At 41.7% G+C, this 23,634-nt stretch overlaps 1 protein-coding gene across 2 annotated transcripts in view; it reads left to right on the top strand.

Annotated features, from left to right (window-relative positions):
• The window catches only part of LOC117949403 (A disintegrin and metalloproteinase with thrombospondin motifs 20), an 85,284-nt gene that overhangs the window by 453 nt on the left and 61,197 nt on the right, over positions 1-23,634 (top strand). The window contains exons 2-8 of one of the 2 annotated variants that reach the window (XM_034879638.1): positions 194-555; positions 4,375-4,543; positions 16,863-17,116; positions 20,529-20,612; positions 21,100-21,224; positions 21,322-21,362; positions 21,704-21,809. In XM_034879638.1, coding sequence (XP_034735529.1) covers positions 194-555; positions 4,375-4,543; positions 16,863-17,116; positions 20,529-20,612; positions 21,100-21,224; positions 21,322-21,362; positions 21,704-21,809 — 1,141 coding nt within the window. Of the gene's footprint in view, positions 1-193; positions 556-4,374; positions 4,544-16,862; positions 17,117-20,528; positions 20,613-21,099; positions 21,225-21,321; positions 21,363-21,703; positions 21,810-23,634 lie in introns of those variants that run through there. The other variant, XM_034879640.1, reaches the window with a different exon arrangement.

The raw sequence follows: 23,634 nt of genomic DNA, 5'->3' as shown, positions 1-23,634 counted from the left end.
TTTTTGTTTGTTTTGATTTAGGAATAGGGGGAAGTGATAGGCTACTGTTGAAGGTGTTTAAACAGTCATCTGTGGGGTTTGAGAATGATGCCTGGCACTGTAGGGCTGTCACGCTGCAGCTGCACTTATCAGGATACTGTTAACGCCACTATACTTTCTCTCTTTCCTTTTTTTTTTTTTTTTTTTTTTGCAGAAAGCTTCATTAAGCAGCTGTCATCGTATGAAATCATCACCCCGCTCCGTGTAAATGACTTTGGAGAATCATTCCCCCACAAATTGCACTACAGAAGGAGACGGAGAAGTTTAAATGGTGACCTGTCGGGATTACGGGTCTGCTACATGATTGATGCATTCGGGGAACGCTTTCATCTCAACCTGACCGCAGACTCCGGCTTCATCGCCCCCTCTTACAGAGTGACACACTTGGGAGGAGAAGAGAGCAACGCCACGGACAGACACTTCGATGACCCGGGCGATATGCGCCACTGCTTTTACCGTGGACAAGTCAACGCCGACAGCGAGAACCCGGCCGTCTTCAGTCTGTGCACCGGCCTTGTGAGTATTCACATTTCGCTACATTTCAAGTATTTTTTTTTTTTAAGACACTTTAATCAAGCGATGCTGACAGGCCTTCATCCATGGGTGTCCCCCACGGCCCGCAGCTTAAGTGAAGTGTGTAGGAGTGGAACAAGAGCAACTGGACCGATGTCACTGAGGAGGAGAGCGCGCAGCTCTGCATGGTTGTGTCTGTGGGGTTGATGCTGTTAGTGCACAGTGCAGGGTGGTGTAGTGGTGAGAGACTGGGCTTGATGTGACAACAAGCCCCCACTCTGCTGGAGTGCTCTTGAGCATGACACACTGAAAATCCCTGGTCAGCTCCAGCTGATGTTGCTGCTCTTTGGCTGACCCTGGTGTGTTGCCACTGAGGATAGCAAGCAAAAAGGTGGATTCCCCCCTACAAAGACCGAGAAATTGTCAGTAAAAGGTCTACAGTATCCAATGTGCGTGCCTGTGCCTTTACTTTATCAACCACTTCTTTGCTGCTACAAGAAACATCTAAATATATACAAAAATAACAGTAATGAGAGCAGACATGCTAAGTGTTAGTTAATCAATACCTTAAACAAACAGACATTTCTAAGTAATTATTCAATCATAAATGCCAAACATTTGCTGGTTCCAGCCTCTCAAATGCGCCGACTTGTTGCTTAAAATCATTGTGAGTTGAACTTTTGTATTCATATAGGAGAAACATATGTATTGTTGATGGCCCGTTATCGTATCTTTTAGATCTTATGGGGCTGTAATAGAGTTATTTGGAAAATAATGAATTTACAGCCCCATTCAACCATTTGAGGATAAAGATGTCCAAGTCATTTAGTTAGCAGTTTCCTGTGTGAGAGAGTTTTATTGTGTTGAAGGGGACAACTTCATGGGTCACATAAGGTTACTGGTCCAGGGGCAGGGGGTTGACCTCAGTCGTGCCAGCCAGACTCTGGCGTGGATTCTTCATAGTGGGGGTGTTTGGCCGGCCACAGCAACATAGACAGGAGGACCATAGCCTTGGAGTCTCCCTTCCCTATCAGTGACATCATCCTTATTTTAGATAGGTGCACTGTGCACAGTACCAGGATAGCATGTTAATCCAGTACATTCACAATACATACAGTGACTGTACTCCTGTTGAAATGCAAAATCGTTGCATTACATCTTACAGTAGTTGGGGTTTACTCCCATTCAGTGTAGAAAAGAGACCACCACATGAAGTGTTTTTTTCATGTTTGTCTAGCAATTTAAGACGTTTTGTTTGCTGGAATGAGCAGGGTAATACGCCTTTAATTGCTCCTTTGCCAAAATTTGATGTATGACTCGCTTATTCAAACATGTTGCATCCTTTTTCAAGCAATCTTTGTCGCTTATCTGCATAATCCCTCATTGAGAATGACAAGACAATGGAGACAGCACCGGAGGCTATTGGGTCATAAATATGTCCGTGGTGAGTTACCTACATATCTGATCACTGGGGCTTCATGGCCAGGCACATTTTGTTGGGATGAGGTCATTAGGGAATAATTAAGCTCTTAAACAAAAGGGGTCATTCTAGAAAAAGCACAGTTCCCCGGAGTTGCTCAAAGCCATCCCCAGGGCAGGAGGGGGGGGGGGGTGAGGTTGAGGAGCTTTTGGCCTTTTCAAAGTGAGCTGTGACGGGCAGAAAAAGGGAGAAATGCTGTGAAGAGAAGACAACTGCCAATGAAGGTTGGGAGGAACTCGCAGCTCACACCGTGGGAAATGTCCCTGAAGGTGCCCACTCTCCCAGTTCACTCACGCAATAGAACTGTGTGGTGAGTCAGCCTGACCTGAGAAATGAGGCTATCATTTATTTAATTCTAGCAGCAAGCAATGTACCTCTGTGTAAAGATCATGATCATGACACCTTTATGTCCCATTTAACTTAAATTGACTGCAGATGTACTTCACTTTTGGATGACTCAGCTTTCAAAGGGTTTAAAAGTGTCTTTGAGAAATTTAATAAAAACAGATGTGCGCTAACAGTCATTCCATCCACGTCATGATGGTGACCTCGCTTCGAATAGAAATCCCTCAGTTGCAAGGTCCAGTTCAGCACCCGCTACTGAACAGCAACCATTGTGCGTGTCCAAACTTTTGCCAGATTTGATGCTGAGCTAATGCTGGGAAACCCTGAAACTCTGCCCCCTCCATTGACTAAACAGAGCATTTGTCTGTTCAGTTAACACCACAGGAGAACTTTAGAAAGGCTCAACCATAATCATCTAATTAAAGTTCACACCATAGATGAGGATTTACAAGATACAGGTAAACATCTACCTATTGTTACACTGTAAAATCATTCATTACATTACGATCACTGGTAGTTGTAAGGCTGCAACATTCTCATATTTAGTTAAAAAGTACCTTAAAGGTTTTGCAAAAACTATCAGCCCATTGTGCCTTGCCTCACATTTTACAGTCTAATGGGATTCTGTCAATACTTTGATTTATCCCTGCAATGCAGAAGCAGTTTCATTCATCCACACAGAAATGGTAATATCACAGGAACGTTTTCAAGGTAAAACAAAGAGAAACACTGAGATTCTGAGGTTTTTTTTTTTTTAGTGGTGTGGTTGTTTCTATCCTGTGTCTTGTTTTCACAAGCTCTATACACTGCGGCACGGAACACATGTAGCACTCAAGGCCTGTAGCACTTTCGAGGAAGTGTGGTGCATGCACCAACTAATCCTTCAGAGGAAAAGTACACATGCAGTTTGTACAGATTTTCCATATCCGACTTGTATGTTTTCCATTGTCAAACGTCCATCACTTGATGAATGATGGGGATGGTTATGGAATAATGCTGCCTTAAAGACAACATTCCAGTGTCCAATATCCTGTTTAAGTGTGCGCTGAAATTACCATACAAACACCATTGTGCCTCATGGCTGAGTGAGCTAAGAAGCTTTGAGCGACTGAGCTGCCAAATAAATATTAGCATTCCTCTGTCAGCAGCCCTGTCCATGTGAGATGATGTCACTCGCTCCAGTGTCAGTTTGTTGGGGGAAATGCATTTTCAAAGTCAGAACAAGCACTGGTAACAGCCTGTACACCAAGGTGTAAAACGATTTACTGAATCACTGTGACATGTGCATTGAAAAATGTATAAAAGGTTTAAAATTGTCCCTGATTCTCATGGTTACAATGTCAGCAATGACTGATTGTAAGCTTTCAGGGACTCTCTTGTGTTGCTTTGCCAGACCCTCCTCCAAAGCGCGCTGAAGCAGAGTCTGGCTACTCCACATAGCATTTGGGGAGGGGAGGAAAACATGCTCTGGTTCAATGGCATTTCTTTAAACTAATCAGAATCGTGATGGGTGGTGCTAAACTCCGCACAGAACCGCTGCAAAATAGTCGTGCGAGAAAAAACTCAGATTGGACAGATAGTCTAGCTAGATGTCTCAATTTACCCCGCAGTGATCTGAGAAGCAGTTAACTACAGTCATCATACATCCATCAAATTAAAAATTCCAAACAAAAAAGGGGAACGAAACATAAAATATATGCATGAATTTCCTGCCGCACCGAAGCAATCCTGGAAGTAGAACAAGAAGGATGTAGACTTGATATCTTTGACCTTTGTGAGTGAGCATGTTCTTTCCATGTAAACCTGTTAAAAAAAATTTGAAATATTGTGCACAGTCGTGCCCAAATGCAACATAGAATGACTGCAATTAAACCGCAACCTCTTTATGAATGAAAGTATGCCCTAATCTGTGTATTAAAGATGCACACATACAGTACAATATGCACACATGCAGGTGCAAGCTTCATACTTCAACCATCTCTTATTTTCTGCTCTAGATTGGAACATTTACGACACAACATGGTGAATACTTCTTGGAGCCTCTTTTAAATGCTGTGGGGGAGGAATATGACGAAGAGCACATGAAACCTCATCTCGTCTATCGACATGAGAGGAAGAAGAACATCTCACATGCTGAAAAAAACACAGAGCCCTGTGATGCCTCAGGTAACAGATTACAGACTGCCTAACTATACTGTCTTTAACAACTGTCTGTCTGATTTTCATCCACAAACTCTTACCTTGTGATGACCTGCATTCACTTTCTGAGCCATAGCAATAAACACTGTTCTCAAATGGAAATTTTACCCAGTCACGATCTTTGGCTTTCCGGATACCCAAAAGATTTCAGCCTTGATTGAGGGGTGTTATTGAAAACGCCTCAAATTAATTAAGTAAAAATCACTCCAATGCTGCCTGGGGTATTCACTTATGTTCTGCTAGAACATTCAATTCCAGGTTTGTGGCAGGAGCTCAGAGGGAAGTAATCATTTCTTTTCAGGTTGCAGTTGTGATGAAAAGAACTGGAGAGGTCTTTCCGCATGATAGGCTGCTTGAAAGTCTCCCCCAATTTCGTTTGAAATTTTATGGTTGAGGCCTTTGGGTGGCGGAGAGGCCCTCAAGAAAAAGTGGGGTGACCGAGTGGACTTCACCACGATAGAAAGCCATAGAGTCGTCCTCACAAGGAGCTCCGTGTGTGGCCTTTGTTGTGTAATGCAATAAATCTTTTATGTGCAGACTGCTTGTTTTGCTTGTTGTCTGAAGCCGGCCATTGTCGCCTGGTGGCGGCCATTGTGCCTGGCTGTGGTTTAAAGAACTTAGACTGGCCTGATAGACCAGGTCAATACCTCCTTAATGTGCTTTGCCCTTTCACTCTCTCAGTCTGTGTGTGGTAAACAGGAGGGTCTCTCAGCCCCCTCTCTGAGGTACTTTTAAATATACTCTCCCTGAACATTGAACGGAGGAATGACCCTCACGTCTGCTGTCCCAGGAACATCCAATGTTTTTGTTCAGTTATATTATGTCTTAGCCAGTAATTCTTTTAATTCCACTTACTGTAATCCTAAATAAGATACACTCTGACTTTCATCGCATAACCTCAACTATGGAGCCCTTGTAGAAGTGATATTCAGTGTACCGCACGAGATAGGGAGGAAGACGGATGAGACACCTGTCGGGCATCATCAAAGGGCTGCAGGTTAACAATAAGCAGCAGGATTAAAAGAACCAGCGGAGCTGGGGTAGGACTGTGAGGTGTCCCATGCTGTGGCTCCTCACTTTATCAGATAGGCCCCTCTCCAGATGCGGTGATAAATGTGCTCTTTGAAGGCCGTACTAAGCCAAGACTAACAGGCCTGTCCTGTCTTTTTATGGAAAGGAGTGCAGTACACGCAGGTACTAGCTGGTTAGATATAAACACTGGCTTGGCACGTGCTGTTCTGCTTGCAAAACTTGTAGTGGCTGCTCATGGTCTTGGATTTTGGACATTTGCCATCTTGCCTTTGGACTTTTAAATTTTGTCAAATCTTTCAGATAGCATGTAGCACACACCGGCGCTGTGTAGTATGGTATCTCTAGCTTCTCTTGCCTCATCTCTACACCATGTAGGTACAGCGGGTCTATCTTTCTTTTCCTCCTGTTCTTCATCAGACTAAATCTGTGTCTAAGTATGTGAGCTTCTAACCACAGCCTAATTGCTGAGAGGGAAAACAAGTGTTGAGAAACACTGACAAAAATTGAAATTCTTCTTAGCTGGAGACAGGATCTCTAAGCAGCAAAACCTTTGTGGACTCTGCCCTTAAAACGTAAATGTGTACCTTTCTGTATGTTACAGCACCGGTAATAGAGCGTCTAATGTGTTATTATTAGATTGCAGTGAAACTCTAACTTCTGATCAATGTTTGATTTTGCATGTGCAATTCATGCAAATAGTAGATTATGAGAGTGTAACCCAGCAAAAGTCCTATTTTTACAGGTGGATACATAGTCTATATACAGAGTTGACAATTCTTACTGTAGCTACACAATGATGAACTTACAGTTTGTCCACCTCCAAAAAAGGGATGGGGGGCTCTATCTCTCTTTCTGTCTTTCTCCATGTTATGTTCCTATGTAGAGGTCTCTTGCCTTAAATCCAAATTGGGATCTGGAGTTTGAATGCCGAGGGATTTGGCAGGTTTGGGAATTTGAAGAGGTCTGAAGCTTTATGGACCCTGTAGTTCTGAAACATGCCGACTATCTCAGTGTGTCCAAACTCATTGAAATGCAGCATGGCCAGCAATGCATCCAATCTGCTAGCCAGACAGCCGTCTACCATGAAAATACATTGTATTTTGTTACGTTGTCACATCTTTTTGAATGCGACAAAGAAGAAAAAAAAAGCTGCGCTTTATCAAGCAGACCGCCAGGAAACAAAATGTATATCACCAGAAAGATAAGCATTTGCCTCAGATATTATGTGTCATACATTGCTACAGACAGTGCCAGAACAACAACTGCAACTTCTGTATCTATTGAGGCAGCAAGAGTTTCCAGTGTCTGTACAGTCCCTGCACACTTCTGGAAAAACATGTTGAAGGGAGAGGAAGGCAACGTTTCCTCATGAGTTTAACAAAGGTGAACTTTTGTTTTTCAAACTCGCACTTGTCATCTCTGACACGTACGCATACTTTTTCATGCATACCTGTGAAGTGTCAGAAACAGAAGTTCACTGATAAGGGCTTTCAAAGTGTTACCTTGAAAATTATGTTTTGTTATTCCAGCAGTCATGACATGACTACATATCTGTCTTCAGCTGCTTTTCTTCACTTTGTGTGTTCATTCTGTGTTCTTGAACGGATGTGTGTTTAAAATGTGTTTTTAAATGCAAAGTTTTCAAAGAGTGTCTACATTAGAAAGCAAACAGATTTCAGAAAATCGAACCAAGATGCTTGTAATGATGAAACTTGGTCTCAGTGACTGACATTTCTAGCAACTGTATCAGTCTTCTGTCTGTGTCAGCCAACCTGGGTGGCTTTCCTGCTGTTTGGAATACCTCTAGTGTAGATAGCTGTTGAGTGGGTGATTAATGTTTTAAAGTCACAGAGTGCCTTGTTGTGCCTGGTTCTGGCTTTTAAAAGCCTCTGGGGAAGAAGCTTACTGGGCTCAAGTCACAGCACAGCTCCGACCTTTAATGACACATTCTACGGGGTATCTGTCTCCGAGCTTGCATGTGAATCCCTGCATCGTCCTTCGAAAGAGATAGCCAGAGGGATGAGGGTGGCTTTAGATAGGGGCAGATTCTTCTCTCTCTGTCTCTTCCCTTTGCTCTCTAAAATCCATGTGAAGACAAGCAAGAGACGGATGCAAGGGGAGCTGTGCAGTATCTCTTTCTCACAGTGCGTGTCTAAAGCTGTGGGGTGTCATTTTGTCTGAATTAGAAACAGTGAATTGAATACAGACAGCTTGACAGCAAACATTGCCAGCCGTAAACCCAAACACCAATGTTCCAGTGTTCTGGTGTTGGCTTCCAACCGCTTCACCCAATTTCTTGATGGCTAACTGAGGGCAGCTGGGACAGCAAAGTGACTGGCTTTGATGCTGCAATACTTGGCACACATGGCATCTTTGCCCCCTGACCCTCTACACAATCATTGTATAGGATTCCCCTCTTGGTGCCCACTGTGTACACATGGTAGTTCAAATGCTAGCATCAGGTTTTTGGTCAATGGGTTCATTTACATGGAAAAATGCCCTCCCCCGCCTGGGGTTTGAACTAGCCGACTTGAATCGCTGCCCGCTCTCCCTTTGCGCTTTCATGTATTTGAATGGAAGCACTTGTTGATTGTGACCTCACTTCCCTCTTTGTTTGGAATCACTTACTGGACGGGTGGATGTGACCTTGCGTTGTTCCCCTGCTAGGTGCGTGGTTACTGGGCTTGCTGTCGTTTTTTGCTGGGCTTCACTTGCAACTATATGTGTGTTGAGCTCTTTGTTTTCCTCTTAACTCAGGCTCTTGACAGGGGTCAGGAAAGGTGGCCTGCCAGGGTGTGATGGACGGGCGCTGATCACTCAGACAACCTTTCTCACCTTTAGGGTCTGGCTTTAGATGCTGTTGAGCTTCTAAATGTCAGATGGCTCCAAAAGGCTTAGGCTTGTTCTGTGCCCTGATGCCCCCTGGGCAGACTTTACCTCCCCCATTCCAGGGAGCACCTATTGTTGCCTAAAAGTTTGTTTTGGGCCTTTTGTGTGCATATATTGATGTGGTTTGCTTGTGAGTGTGTCAGGAGTGCATGACATCTCCCCGACCTGTCACTTGACAAAGAGTCCCGCTAAATATTGGCAATTGTTGACCAAAGCAGTGCAAAGGAATGGAGATGCGTTTGAGCAGTCTCTGCCTGCGCTGCATTTGCCGGTCTGTTTTGCTCTAGAGTTTGGCAGAGGCCCCGGCCCTTTCCCCAACTCGTACTGCCCGCTATTCGTCTTTATCACCTGCTTCTCTAAAATAGCTTTCTCATGCACCTTGCTATTTGCCTACATAGAAAAAAAATCAGAATTTCTTTTGTCTTTTGATTGTCCTTTTGAATGGATATAGCTTATTCTTTGAAACGCCAAGATGTTAATGTCTTAGTAGTCCGAGACATGAGCACTGACATCAAAATTGAAATTGAAACTGACACTGAACCTTAATTAGGGCTCCACAATTACTTGCAATTGTGTCACAATATGGATGAGTGCAATATCCAAATCGCAGGGGGGCGCAATATTTGTTAATAGCAGAATATGTGTCAAACCATTCTAAATTAAGTATTGTGGTGCTGCAGAGATGTCTCGGCCAACAAATCATATCCCAGAGACTAAAGAAAAAAGTTTTTTTGGTATAGATTGTCACTAAAATCTCACTATAATCATTTTAATTTCCTTCAATGTTTATAATTTTCAATGAAAATAAGAATAATCATATAAAAACAATAGAATATTGTGAATCATATTGCAATATCAGTCAAAATAATCACAATTAGATAGTTTCCCCATATTGTGCGGCCCTATCCTTAAAGGAACACGCTACGTTTGTCAAAAAAGGGCTTATCACGCTCTTTCCTATTAGGATAGCTGGGCTAATGCATTTTTTGTCTCAGTGCATGGATTGTTTTAGTCCGGTGCAACACTGGCAGCGTAGCCGCTAATTAGCTTAGCGTAGTGAATGGAATCCTATATTGCTGGTTAACATGTGAGTAAAAGTGAGCTGACAAAAAAGCAACAACAACAACTTAATTACTTCTTGTGGCCTGCATATTCACAACAAGTACAAATAGCAATGCAGATTAAGACTAGAGAATTTCCTAGGCACATATGGATTTGGGACTATATTGGGTGGATGCACTGCTACAAGGTGCCGAGATATTGCGCAGCAACTCTGTGTGAGTACAGGTCTAATATGGGTTGAGGCTATCCTGTAAAATAACCATGTGTCATGTTTACAGTAATCACTTACTCTGTGGACAGCTGTTTATTGGGTCCATTCTGCGTTTTTCCCAGTTGACTTAATCACACCGGAAAAAAAGTCGAGGACTGCAGGATGCCTCATGTCCTCGGGCTGTTGAGTGATCGCAACCTCCTCCTCTTCTCGTTCTATTTCCAAAGCATGCCGCTCCTCTTCTGAAAACTCTGGTTTGTAGAGTTATGCTTCTGGATCTTGATTGTCTGTCTGAGAAGTCATTCTCTTCGTCTCTCACAAAATCCGCCATGTTCATCACCATTCACTGTCTCCTGTTGGAAAAATAGCCAGCTATTTACGTTGCACCGGGCTAAAACAATGCATGCACTGAAACAAAAAGTTCCCACCTATCTACAACTAGGGGGTACCATGATAAGCCCTATTTTAACAAACGGTGGCGTGTTCCTTTATTCCAAGATCCTGTCCCCTGCACATTCTATACATCCTAAACTGTTGCACAACTCTTAACATTTTTGTGCATTCTGCACCAACCCAATTAATGCTAGTTAATATAGTTGTATGTATACGTTATTTTGTTTCTGTATTTATTGTTTGTTTATTTTATTTTATTGTTTGTATATATGCATTGCACCTTCAACCAAGACAAATTCCTAGTAAGTGCCACTTACCTGCCAATAAATCTCTTTCTGATTATGAAATCAGTGGAAAAATGTGTTTTGCCGTGCACCAACTGTGAGTCTTGAGCCAACATTTGTGTTAGTTTTCGCATATGTATATGTGTATGTGTAACACTGCATGATAGATAATGCAAGCACCTAACAATATGGCTCATTGCAGTCATTGGCATCGATTTTAAGCTAACAGATACTCTGGTCTGGGTAGAGCAGGGCAGGGCAACTACAGACAGTCTATAACTTTAATAGCTGCCATGTGTCTGCCTGCGCGGAGGGCTCAGCCCTATTGAACCCAATGTGTTATGTTGTTTCGGGAGTTCCCGTGACAGATTCCATTTGGGGCTATTTTCTGCCACTGTCTAGTGTCTGGGCATTCTTAACAGATGGGGCCTGATTGGAATGGTTAAAGCAACTTGAGTGACAGTGACCGACTGCATGCTGGCATTGGCGACAGTCAGAGGTGAGAGGGGGTGACAGGTGAGCGACAGTCTCTCACTGAGATGGACTGGGGAGAGGCAGGGCTGAGAGCTGGCCAGTGAAACATCAGTGTCATTGCCTATGGCTCTTGCTGTTCATCATCTGAAATGCCTAAAAATCACTCAAAACTGTAGACCTGCTTTGAGTTTGTCACGGCAGAAGGTTTTTGGGATGTGTGAATGTGGGATTTGTGATGCAAGGACATTATCCACACTGACAGTGTTGGAGGAGCATTACTCCTATTAACGATCAACCTTTACAGTTGCATGTATAGAACTATAGTCATAATTGGTTTTCCTTTTTTTTTCCCCACAAAGTATATTGACAGTTGTGGCTTTCATAAGTTTTTCATGTTCTGGTTTACTGATGTCAGCTCGGGTCTTATTTTCGTAGTTTTGTCCATCCTTTGATCATTTCTGAGATTTGGTAGCATGGTGACATAGCTACTAGAAAGTCAATTTGTGTGACTCCATAATGCTGTGAGTACAATGTCATTATTACCGACAGGGATGACGGCAAAAACTAAACAAATAAGATCCAAGTTGTAATAAACTGGAATTGTCCTTTAAGTGCCCCTCTTTGTGCTCACGTTAGACACCAAAATCAGATGTTATGTAAATTGTTAGTTTTGTGATGGTTTATTTAAAAGCCTCTCACCTGAACTTTATACCGTAAACCATAACCTCCTTTCTCAAAGTGGGTTCCTTGTACAATAAATGAAGACTAGAAATAAGGAGCTCTGTTTTTTTTTTAAATTGTCGAAAATGACGTTGGCACTCAAGTACTAATATGAAGTGTCCTTTTAAACGCAATTCCATTAGTTACCTCCTTCAACAAGGTATCTCTCATCCTGTTTGTATGTTTGATGCCATGGCATTGTATGTATAATAGAGACTCATTTAAAAAAAAAGAATTATTAAACATCGAGGAGGATGGTCTCTCAGTCATTCATCAATCATACAGTATGTTATGATGACCTTCTTTCAATCTCATCAGTAAACTCTTAGTATGAGTCTGGCAAAAAGAAAACAGTCCAAACCATTTCCCGTCATTAGTTGTCCTATCCATAAGTAGTGTTTTCTCTCCTCAAATGAGGTCTGCTTCTACAAACACAATCATCAGCTGACCACCATGTTGTCTTTAGCATGTCTCTGAACTGAAAATAACAACTGAACCTTGAGAGCGCTCTTAGTGTAAAAAGCTCTTCCAATAAGGTCAAAAGCCATGCCACTTCACTTTTAAAAGCATTTTTTCAGCAGCAACAATTAGCTGCCTTTGCTCCTCTCTGTCTAGCCACAGAATTGCACTTAATTGTGCCTCTGTCTGCATGAGTTTCAACATTTTTTTCCTCTCTTGAGGTGTACTGTCAGTAACCAGTGTCTGACCTCGTATAGAACTAAGGCAGTGCCTATACTTAATGTAAGGTATACTGTGTGTTTAATTGGCACCCGGGGAAAAGCGCACTTTAACTCTCAGCGGGCCATTGTAAAAGAATGTTAATTAGTTCAACAATGAAATGTGTGTTCCCTATTGTCGGGCTCTTGGCATTGATACTTTTGACAGCGAGCTGAAGGAGAGTCAAAGAGCAACTCTTTGATCTAGATTGAAATCTCAATGAGATACCTCAGAACAGGCTGTATGGTCATGAATGGGCTCAAACAGTATATGCTCAACAAGTGCATATACAAGCCTCAACATGCTTCCATACTTGTTAATGAGTGAATGTAAATAAGTGTAAACATCTTTACGCATTCAAACCCAACAGGAATATTAAAACGTGTATGAAACTGTTAGTACTTAGTGTGGAATTACACATGTTATTGATTGACTAGAAAAACATTGTTTTATAATATTCCTTGGGCTTGATTATCTTTTGGCACAGTGATTAAAAGATTTTTTTTTTTAAATTAACAAGTCAAGTAAGCTGCAGAGCAGAAAAGTGAGTGTGGTGTATGTCTATTTCAGCTACGTACTGGAGCCCACCAATTTACATTACATTTATTTACATTTATAAATGCTAACACTCTTGCCGTGCGGGGCTCCTTTTTATTGTTCTCTGTTATGAAGAACTGCTGGAGCACGGTTTTTAAAGACTCGAGGGTTGAAACTGAAAGATTTTCCTATCTAAAAAGAAATTGAATGTAACATAATTTGATGTTTGGTAATCAAGTTCAACATGAAAAATACAGAGATGTAGATGTGTAGGTGATGCTGATATGATGCCAAAAGGCCGAAGGGAGATGGTGTGTCAGGGCAGTCACCCCTGTCTTCTAATGGTGTAAGTAGCAGCTCACTACCTAGTGAGAGGGGGATTTCAACCTAAGGCGATTTGAGAAAGGTTGTGTGTGGCTAATCTGCACTGATTCAAAGGCTATTATAACAGGCACCAAATTTTCTCCTCCTCCTCTTTTTCTTCTCTTTTGTCATCTCACACTCACTTGCTCTGAGACTCAATACCAATTTCTGTAAATATAGATATTCCTCTGTGCTTTTATAATCCCTTTGATGTCAGGCTGTGTGCAGTGATGAGTCTGTTTAAGGGGTTTAGTGTTGTGAGTTTGGCCTTGGAGAGATTTTTCCTGGAAAATACAAAGCTCTGTTCTGGCCCAGCTGCCCGGGCGGTGTGCGGAGACAGGCTTGGCTCTGACTTGGATGCTGGCACTGGCATGGGGCTGGGTCTCACGGCAGCAAGAGCTGTGTGCCTTTGTGCCAGGGAGTCACGCTCTGCCTCGTGTGCCCGCTGGGGGCATCACTTGAATGATCTCGGAATGCTCAGAATCTTTCTTTTTATCGTTGTTGCTTTTCTCTGACATAAGTTTCACACAATCTCTCTCTGTTTGTGACGGTCTGGAAAGACTGAGTTTCCAGAAGACAATGGCACTCTTCACTATAATCGGGTTATCTAAAGTTGAGGAGGTTGTTTAGAATGACGGACTCCAAACTATGCTTGGCTCGTAAACACTGACATTTACAAAACTATTGAAAGTCCTTTATTTGCTGAATGTCGTTTTATGTTTAATTTATTTCTCAAAATTGTTCATTCCCACAGATATGCATGTTTTTTTAAAGGCATCACAAAACACCGCAGAAGGCTTTGACTGTTGACATAAAAGTATTAAGTACACATCAATATAAGTTATAATATGAATTGTGGATGTCAAAAATGTTCCCGTAATTTGAAAAAAAATTGGAAAAAGGAACTTGTCAAAGAATTCTCAGCTTAGGCTAGGGCTACATGATTATGGCCAAAATGATAATCATGATTATTTTGATTAATATTGAGATTGCGATTAAATATTACAATTATTTGTTGATTTTAACCAAAACAAATTGTATAGTCACATAGGCTATTTATAACTCCTTTCACATCCATATTGTGCTACATTCTTTTTATGTTGAAGTTGTATGTTGTACATATATACAGCTGCAACACTTGTAAATGAAAATTATCTGAAAGACATAGCCTAGAATATATTTAAAAAAAAATCTCTGAGAGAGCTCCTAAACTTGTTTTCTACAATAACTGATTAAAAGAGCTATGGAGAGAGGGGGAGTGCGATGGACGTTTGTAACTTACAGGGAGAGTGAATGGGTCCAGCAGGCTCCGTCCCACATGCTATTATTCAATGAACTGAAGTTAGTTGCATTCAATAACTTCTTCTGTGTTTTTGCCGTGGCGGCCGCGATAGCAGAGTTACCAGTGGAAACACTGGTACAAATACAGGTTTGCCTCTCAGGCTTAACAATATACAGCTGTGTTAATAACAATTAAAACTGCAGAGTAATGTCAGAAGTGTGGACCTGCGCTGTTACCGCTGTGTCTCTCCATGTTGCTGGGAGACGTATGTGAGTGAATGGGGACGGGGCTGCACGGAGAGTGAAAGGAGAGATTGAAACACAGGCATGGCCTTACAGAAGAAATGGGTCATGTAAAGCAAGATTAAACCGTATTGATACAAACAACATTGCTTCGTTTGTGAAGAGGCAGCAAATGCGAGGACATTAGGTGCACCGGTGAGACCCAGGAAAAATGTAAGCCGCAGCCTAGAGCCCTGTGAGCTAACAGACACTAACTAGCACTGGCCAGTGCTGCCTGAAAATCAACACAGAAGGGACACAAAGTTGTTTACTGGTAAACAGGTAAACCTTGAGACCGACGTACAACCGACTGCTATCTGTTGTGGAATTATTCTCATGTTACTCTGTCCTCTGTGACTGTCTACATCTAGAAACCAAGCTGTGCGTTGCTGGGAACAACTCTGACTGGCACATGATCAGACAATGGTTTTAGGGAGCGGTAGATTGGCTTTGAAAAAGACTTGGAGCGTTCTATGAACAGAATCATACATTTAAAATGTCACTCAATCACGCAAATTTGATCGTGGGAAGCCAAAATTGGGATTGCGATTAAAATTTGATTAATTGTGCAGCCCTAGCTTGGGCGCTTTGCAGCTGCCATGTCTGTGCGTTGCACGATTTACTATTAGCCCCTGCTACATTTATCTATCACTATATCAAGCAGCTTCTAAATCTTCCCCTTGCTGAGAGAGGGTAATAACTACTGCAAGCAGTCTTTCTTATACCATATCATATGTGGCAATTTATCACTCCAAATCTGGACAGCACAATAGCCTGTTTTCAATAACGTTGTCCTCAGATGGCCTATTACAACACAAAATGGCTATTGAAATACATTTAATGCGGATAAATTATGGATGCGGTCGAAACATTTTGATTTTCATAATATAAAGATGATTTTGGATGTGTTCATCATTAACTTGATTGATGATGTTGAAGAGAGTTATCTTGAGAAAGGGACCCCAGATCTTCAAGTAGTGTTTAGTGTGGGGTAATGTGCTGATCATTACAGGGAATGCTGCAGCTGTGTGTCCCAAACTAAATTACACTTTTTTTAACAATTCGGAGCTTGCCTGTGTGGAGTCTAGATAGGCGGCCCCCCTTTATTCCCCTGCCCTACCTGTGCCTCGTCCAAACTCTTTCAAAAGGCCACAATCTTAAGAAACACCACTGTGGATATGGTCAATCATCTGTATATGTGTAATTAAATCAGCTTCAACTGTAAGATTTGCAGATTTGTCTATTCCTTTCTTCCAATGAAACAAGCTCTTTCCTAATATGTGTCTCTGCCTCCGTCTCCCTCTTTTAATTTCACTCTGTCACAGTAAAGGAATCTATCGCTTATGAGCAACTCAACACGTGCAGTTCAGTTGAATAAATGCCAGTGAGCAGGCACAGTACATGGCGGACATCCTGGTTCTTTTTTTTTTCTCAGATGAGGCTGGCGTTGAAAGTGTTTGCTGCGAGTTTATAAATGAAACTTTTTCAATCTTGCATATATATTTGATTTTATTTGTTTCAGATTATAAACTGGCCAGGGTGAGAGAGATAAGATAATTTGAGGATTTTTATATCCCCTTGCAGATTGCATACTGAGGCTAGTCCTTTTCAAATTGGAAAAATGTCAAAATTGTCATGATTGTTTTTAGTTTGTATGGCTTACGCTCAAACAGAAGGGGAGCACATTGCCTGACCTGAAAACATTTATTCTCAAAGCCCACAACTGACCATGTGGTACAACTTTTCCAGAGCCCTGGAATGACACAATAATATATGGCGGGTTTTTGCCAAGTCCAGCATGCTTCTGTTATGTCATTGGAATTCAGCTAAGCTAAAACCCTTGGCTCTAAACTGTATATGTACCATGCTCTCTCATTAAATGCTTTTTAAAGCATAAAGCAGTGGGTGTCCAGTGTGAAAAGATTTCAGTATTTGATAGTCCAATTTTCATATATTATCAAGATTTTAAATCTAATGAATATGTTGCTTACAGCTTTTCCTCTCCACCATCACTCATCATCATTTGTCTTTCTTAAAACAGAGAATTCCAAGAGGCCAGTTGCTTTTAAGAGCACTGGGGGTATGGGAGAGGAGCTGGACTCTCTCAGAGCCACCATAGATGATCAACACATTTATGACAACAACTCTACCAGCACGCACCACACATCCTCACACAGACGCAAACGCTTCCTCTCCTACCCTCGCTACGTTGAGCTGATGGTGACAGCGGATGCCAAAATGGTGCGTCACCATGGACGCAACCTAGAGCACTACATCCTAACAATCATGTCAGTAGTAAGTAAAACAATGTTTCTAAAACATATTATTTTCATATTTATTTTGTCATTGTTAGTATCAGATTTGGTTTGAGTTTGAGGGATATGTTGTCATTCTTTGTGAACATACGTATACATTTGTATACATGCACACTACTATGTTATTGTTACACATATGGATGTGCATACAGTTCGTCTTTTGAAATGGTTGATTCACCCAAATTACAAAATAATCCAATGTATTATTTTGAAATAATGTATTTCTAACTACTTTACCTACATTGGTAGCTTGTCATGCAGAAATGTTGGTTTTACAGTAGGCTATCTGTCCAGGTTTTCAGCGATTTTTTTGTGAAAGCCATAATCACAATTCAAAGTGACACAGCTAAATTATTTTTGTGCATCTTTGTGAAATAGAAGCTTGGTGACATTACGACTGCTAGGTTAGTTGGTTAGCTAGCAAGCTAACCGCTAACACACTAGCCAACTGGCAACATGCTAAGGTTAGCATGTCACCATAAACTCAGGTTTCAAGGTTCACCAAAGTTGATCTCAACGTGAGAGGATTTGCTGGACTTTTCCATAATTTTGAAACAAAATTTTAAATGCAACAGTTTGTTTTTTTGGTTCAGACAAAGTTGGAAAAACGTTATATTAAAAAGGACTCTTTTACTCTCAACAATCAGACCTCGTCAGTTTTCATGAGACCTACATTTTCAGGAAATGGTCCCTATAAAAACAGTGAGTTCAGGATTTTTTCAGAGTACCTTTGTCTTTTTATATAGATATGTTGCTGTGGAGTGTTTTTCAAGGCTGTGAGCAACACATAAAGAATTAAAACTGCAAGCATTAATGGATGGGCTGATGTGCAGGGGTGTGGTCAAAATAAAGGGGGCGGTTCAATATCAAATGTAGACCACACTGTAAAGTTCATGGGAATTGTATGTTCCCATGTTTGTCATGAAAGGCTAATTTCCCGTTGCCATCAGGGGGTGCTATTACTGTGAGTCAATATTGACATTTAGATGTCCTCAGGCCTGGACCCTTGTCAATCATGGGATTGGTTATTGGACAAGTGATTGGACAATCTACACTTAAATTAGAAACACTTCCTCATTCATGCTAAACGTAGAAAATGTCCACCACACCCACACTGTTTGACGAAAACTCAAGCTTTTAATAACTTTTCAGCAATAAGGTCCGGAAATGGCACACACAAATTAGTTCGTAAAAGTATAGCACCTTGAAGGTTCGGCCTACTTTCTGTTGCCAGCAGGAGGCACTATGACTATGAGTCAATTTTGGAATAGAGTTCTACTCAGGATCGGACTTTGATCAATCATAAAAAAAATTGGGACATATTAGAAAATGTACACTTGAGTTACAACAACTTCCTGTTTTGATGGCAAAACTTACAAAATGGCCGCAACGCCATGGCCAGCCCCTTCGACGAAAAGTCAAGGTTTTAACAATTTATCACCTTAAGATGGCACGGACCAAATTTGAAGTTGATTTGATGCTCGGGCCATAATTAAATTTACCTTCGTGGTATTGGAGTGGTGGCAGAAATAGCCAAACTTGTCCTCAAAACCTAGGGTAAATAAAAACCCAAGCTGTCATGGCATACCAGAGATAATACATGATTTATTTTGTAATTTGGTCAACATTGGCTTTAAAATGTGAAACAAAATCCCCCAGTCCAGGTTTGTGTTTTCTAGCCTCAGATTTTACTGTTTGACAATTTGGTTGTAGACCCTGCTTCAATGAAAGTGGCCCAGTCAATTGGTAAAACCCTGATTCAGCACCTTGACCTCTTTATGTGTCCCATATCTGATGGGGAGAACCGGCTGGTAATTAAGCTAGTAACACTGGGATTGATCTCTCTATATATTAGAGTAAAAGTGTTGGGGTAGTCTGTGTGTCAAAGCAGCATTGGTTATCAATTGCCCTAAAGGATGTGTACCTGCGCTTTCTCTCACTAGTATGACAGACAGTTCAAAACACTTATTAACATGTAACACAGTAATGATTGTCAGTGGTGTGTTATCCTTAAGTAAATTTGTGAGAGCACAGTCCGTGTTAAATGTGCCAGGCCAGTTTCTATTGCCAGATTTGAAGTCAAAACATTAGTTCTACCTTGCTTATGTCTGAAGACCAGTGGTGCAGACCCACACCCAAACACACACAAGTTTTCTTCCTTTCCTCTATCACAGTCTCTCAGTCATGTTAGCCACAGTTTAACCAAACCAGCCAAAATCATCTATCAAGAAATCTATCAAGTCGAATGCATTTAGTTTTTAGGTATTGGTCATGTTAAGTGCCTAAGTCACATCTCTTTTCTGCAAGTTTTCTTTTTCTATATTCCCTCCAAAAAATGACCCAAGATTTGTTTAATGAGCCACCAACAACGACATTGTGAAACACCTTTTTATTTTAATCTACTCAAAACCTTCAACTTTTTAAGATATTTTGTGTAGAAAATGTCTGGAACAGCCTTACAAAAACACCATGTGTGAAATGTGTGTTATCGAACAATGTAAACTCCTTGTCATTTAACCCCAAAGGATTTACAGAACTATTACCAATAATATGACCACAGAGTGTCCTTGGTGGTAGCTATGGCCCTGCTGACATTTCTTTGTACCTTCACAGCTTGCTCTTGGCTGTGTGAGATACTGTAGTGATGGTCCGGAAAAGGCTGCAGTCCTCCTTACTTCTGGTTCTTGCACTGATCATACAATAACATGCATCGGGATGAGAGCACACAGAACAACGTCCTGTGTCACAGTTGGACTTAGAGCATACAAAGACAGACTCCCTTTGCCCACTCTGGACAGGCCTAGGCCATGTACGCCTCCCCCTAGGCTAAGACAAGCTAAATGTTTATAGTGGACTAATGAGTTCCTGTCAGGAGACTGCACACGGCCTCAGGAGACTGCTGGCTGACCGTGACGTGGGTGCATGAGAAAAGCAAGAGAAGCGTAGGGGAAAAACTACAGAGGGAATGTTTTGCTGGACTCTAAGCTCCAGCTTTGCTGAAGTTTCACATTTGTTGCTGGGTCCAGGTTTTAGTTTATATTTTCTTTGCCAAGGTATGTGGGGATGCGTGTGGGGAGGGGTGTGTAGCGGGGGGGAGGGGTGTGTAGGGGGGGATGGGGGGAGGGGGGTGTAATTGGTATTAATACCCTGTTGATTAAACTTACCCTGAAGGAGACATTATTTGTTTCTTTCGACTTCAATGAACTGTTGTTTTTTGGATTAAACCCCATGGAGTTTAACCAAGAAAGTAATGGCTGCATTTTCTTCTTCATATTTGTTCTTATTCCAAGTGTTGCGAAGGACACTAGCTTTCATCCTTTTCCATATTTGTGCTCTGGTTCAGCTTAGTGGAGGGTTGCATTTTTTGTCTGTGTGTTTTGTCTTTGTTACAGGTAGCAGCGGTGTACAGGGACCCCAGTGTAGGAAACCTCATCAACATCATGATTGTCAAGCTAGTCGTTGTCCACAGTGAACAGGTATGTGCAGGGTGTTTAATGCAACCCGTATCCAGGTCTCAAATATGGCTGACGTCAGTGCAGGTGTCCCTGGCCTGCCGTTTTCTCTGTGGGGCCCGTTTGAAAGGACACTGCCTGCCTTGTCAGTTTCATGTCTCAAAAAAGGTCTTCTTGGAAAACAAACGATGCTATAGTGAGGCAGCTAGCCACCTGCAAATGTGAGTTGGCTGAAGAAGCTTACTGTAATTTATTTGGTCACTGTAACTGATTCTTAAACCAGTAAATTCAAGGGAACTAAATATAATTGAAAGAATGAATGACGATCTAATATATGTCATTTTTGCCAAAGACAGCAAAGGGAGTAAAATGTTATCATAACCAGTAGTCACAATGAACAAAAATAGCAGAATACGACTATCCCTATTTCATGAGATTTTGAGACATACTAACTTCAGCTATTACTACAGTTTTTTTAGTCACATCCACAATGGGGTTTCATCCAAAACAGGAAGGGCCCACTGTGAGCTTCAATGCTGCCACGACTCTCCACAACTTCTGTGTCTGGCAGCAGAGCCAAAACGTCCAGGATGACAGCCATCCTACTCACCATGACACAGCACTCCTCATTACCAGGTACACACTCATTTGCCATCCTCATTTTGAAAGCAAAGCCAAGTTTCTCCAAAAAAGTGAAAAATGGCTAACAGCACTGTATATTCATCTGTTTCAGGGAAGACATCTGCCGTGCAAAAGATAAATGTGACACGTTAGGTAAACTTTTCCTTTTCTCTTTTGCAAAAAATGTCTACCTCAAGTCCCCTTCAATTCCCTTTCATGTCCAGTAACCATTCCTCATAGACTGCACAGTATTGAGTTCATGGCATGCTGTCAGCTAATAATATTATAGTGACAGAACCGAGTGGTAGAAAAGGGAGGAGGGAGAGAGGACGGAGGGAGTTGGTGGCAGTGCTAATCTCTCTTACGGAACAGAAGTTTTGATGGTTTAATCGCCTTTAACACTTAGGCAGCGGGTTTTTCTTTCAAATAGCTGCATGTCTCTATGTGTTCATGTTCATCTGGGAGTTTTTCTGTGTGGCTACGTGATCCTGTAGGGCTTGCGGAGCTGGGGACCATGTGCGACCCGTACCGAAGCTGCTCCATCAGCGAGGAAAATGGAATTAGTGCCTCCTTCACCATCGCTCATGAGTTGGGCCATGTGTAAGTTGCAATAACCCCCCCCCCCAACATTCAGACACACATACATACTGTACTCACACACACACACACAGCCTATCTCACCCCTCACAGCCAGCTTTGACCAACAAAAGCCCTCTTATTAAGACGTGTAGGGCGCAGCAGACCCAGGTGCAAAACATAATAAAGTGAAAAATCTGACTTTTAATAACCTACCAGCTTATAATAACTTACTATACAGCTCAAGAAATTAACCCTGTATGTGTTAGAGCTTTGTCTGGAGAAGACGACATGCTCAGATGAAATTCAGTGTGGATGTTTGGTGCCAACATTGGGTTCTCTGTTCTCTAGAGTAAACGCATCCACAGACCTGAAAGTGGTACACAAAATGTAGACCTAAACATCTTCTTTTCCACCTCAGCCAGGGCACTTCTTTCAAGAAAGACAATGCATCCGTCTTTCTTTCTTTCTTTCTTTCTTTCTTTCTTTCTTTCTTTCTTTCTTTCTTTCTTTCTTTCTTTCTTTCTTTCCTGTATCGAGTTGTGCATTTTCATTTTAGACTTGCATGTCACTGTCTGCTGTGAAGTTGGCATTAAATTACATCCTATGTTGTATTAAAAAGTCTTACGTTTAATTCCTGGAGATTCCTGGGGATACCCTGACCTCCCTTGCAGAGTAACAAGTGTAAGTTAGTGGGAGATTTTCTTTCCAGGCTGCCTGTCCGTTACGTAGGGTAGTAAAAAGGACCAGTGTCGTGTGAGCCATTGGTGAAGAATGACAAATATTCTTATAGTTCCACTGTCCCCACTCACACATTCTTAAAGTGGAGAGATTGGACCAGAGCAGCCAGATGGATGAGTCTCCGGCCCCCCCCCTATTCCCTTTACATCTCGTGTGGATCTGGTGAAAAAGTTTAAGCAGCTAGCGGCCCACTTGTCTCTGCTTCTTGGGGTGGTTAATCGCTGCGTTCACAAGCGGGAGCTCTACTGAGTGTTTAGCGCTCTGGGAAAGCCAGTGTCAGGTAGTGGGAGCTACTTGAGAGCATTGCAGATTAAAAAAGATTGAGATTATTGGATAGGAGGCCTTTCTCAGATATCTGCAAGGATGTGTGATTGCTAATAGCCATTATGGGGATTTTCAGGTGATATCTGTTTAAAGGTGGCGCTTATAATCAAGTTTGTCATTAGATGTTGCCAATGCTTTAAATGTCTTATACCACAAATAAATCTTTCTGACATTTTGACATGATGATAGAGTCTTTAGCTTTCTTCTGTGATGTATACTGATCACACATAATCTTACTGAGCTGGCTAAGTGATACAATTACTGATATTATCAACGATGGTGTGTTTTGTGGAGCACTAAATTTGGAGAAGCTAACATGTGCAAACCACTGACAAGGTAGCAATCCCCTTTTCCCTCTGGTGTCGCTGAGCTCTGTCTCCGTTGAAGTGTCGGTAAAGGCTGTTCCTGCAGAATGTGCTGTTTGCTATGACTCTTATTTATCCACACCCAATCGGCATGAATTCAAGTTGTCGTCGCTCCAGCAGTATGTCTTACTCTTGCAATTTCTTAATAGGCATTTTAGCACAGGAACGTGACACCAAGACACAAAGGCTGATATATGCAGAGAACAAAGCTGCTTGTTTTGTTTTGCTTTAAATAAAAGCGAGTGGACTCTAACTAATCACATACTAGTCTGGATGCTAATAATTAAGTGCTGGGTTTGGTACCCTCTCACTGGAATTGACTCCTCTATTGATCCGTCTCTTGATGATGCCAAACAGAGAGCCACACAACTTCCTGATTTATTACCTAATTACACTAAAAGGCGCTCTCTCTCTCTCTC

The sequence above is a fragment of the Etheostoma cragini genome, chromosome 8 (assembly GCF_013103735.1).
Source record: "Etheostoma cragini isolate CJK2018 chromosome 8, CSU_Ecrag_1.0, whole genome shotgun sequence".
In the NCBI taxonomy this organism is placed as follows: Eukaryota; Metazoa; Chordata; class Actinopteri; order Perciformes; family Percidae; genus Etheostoma; species Etheostoma cragini.
The sequence above is the reverse complement of the archived record's forward strand: the minus strand, read 5'-3'. Positions and strand labels throughout refer to the sequence as shown.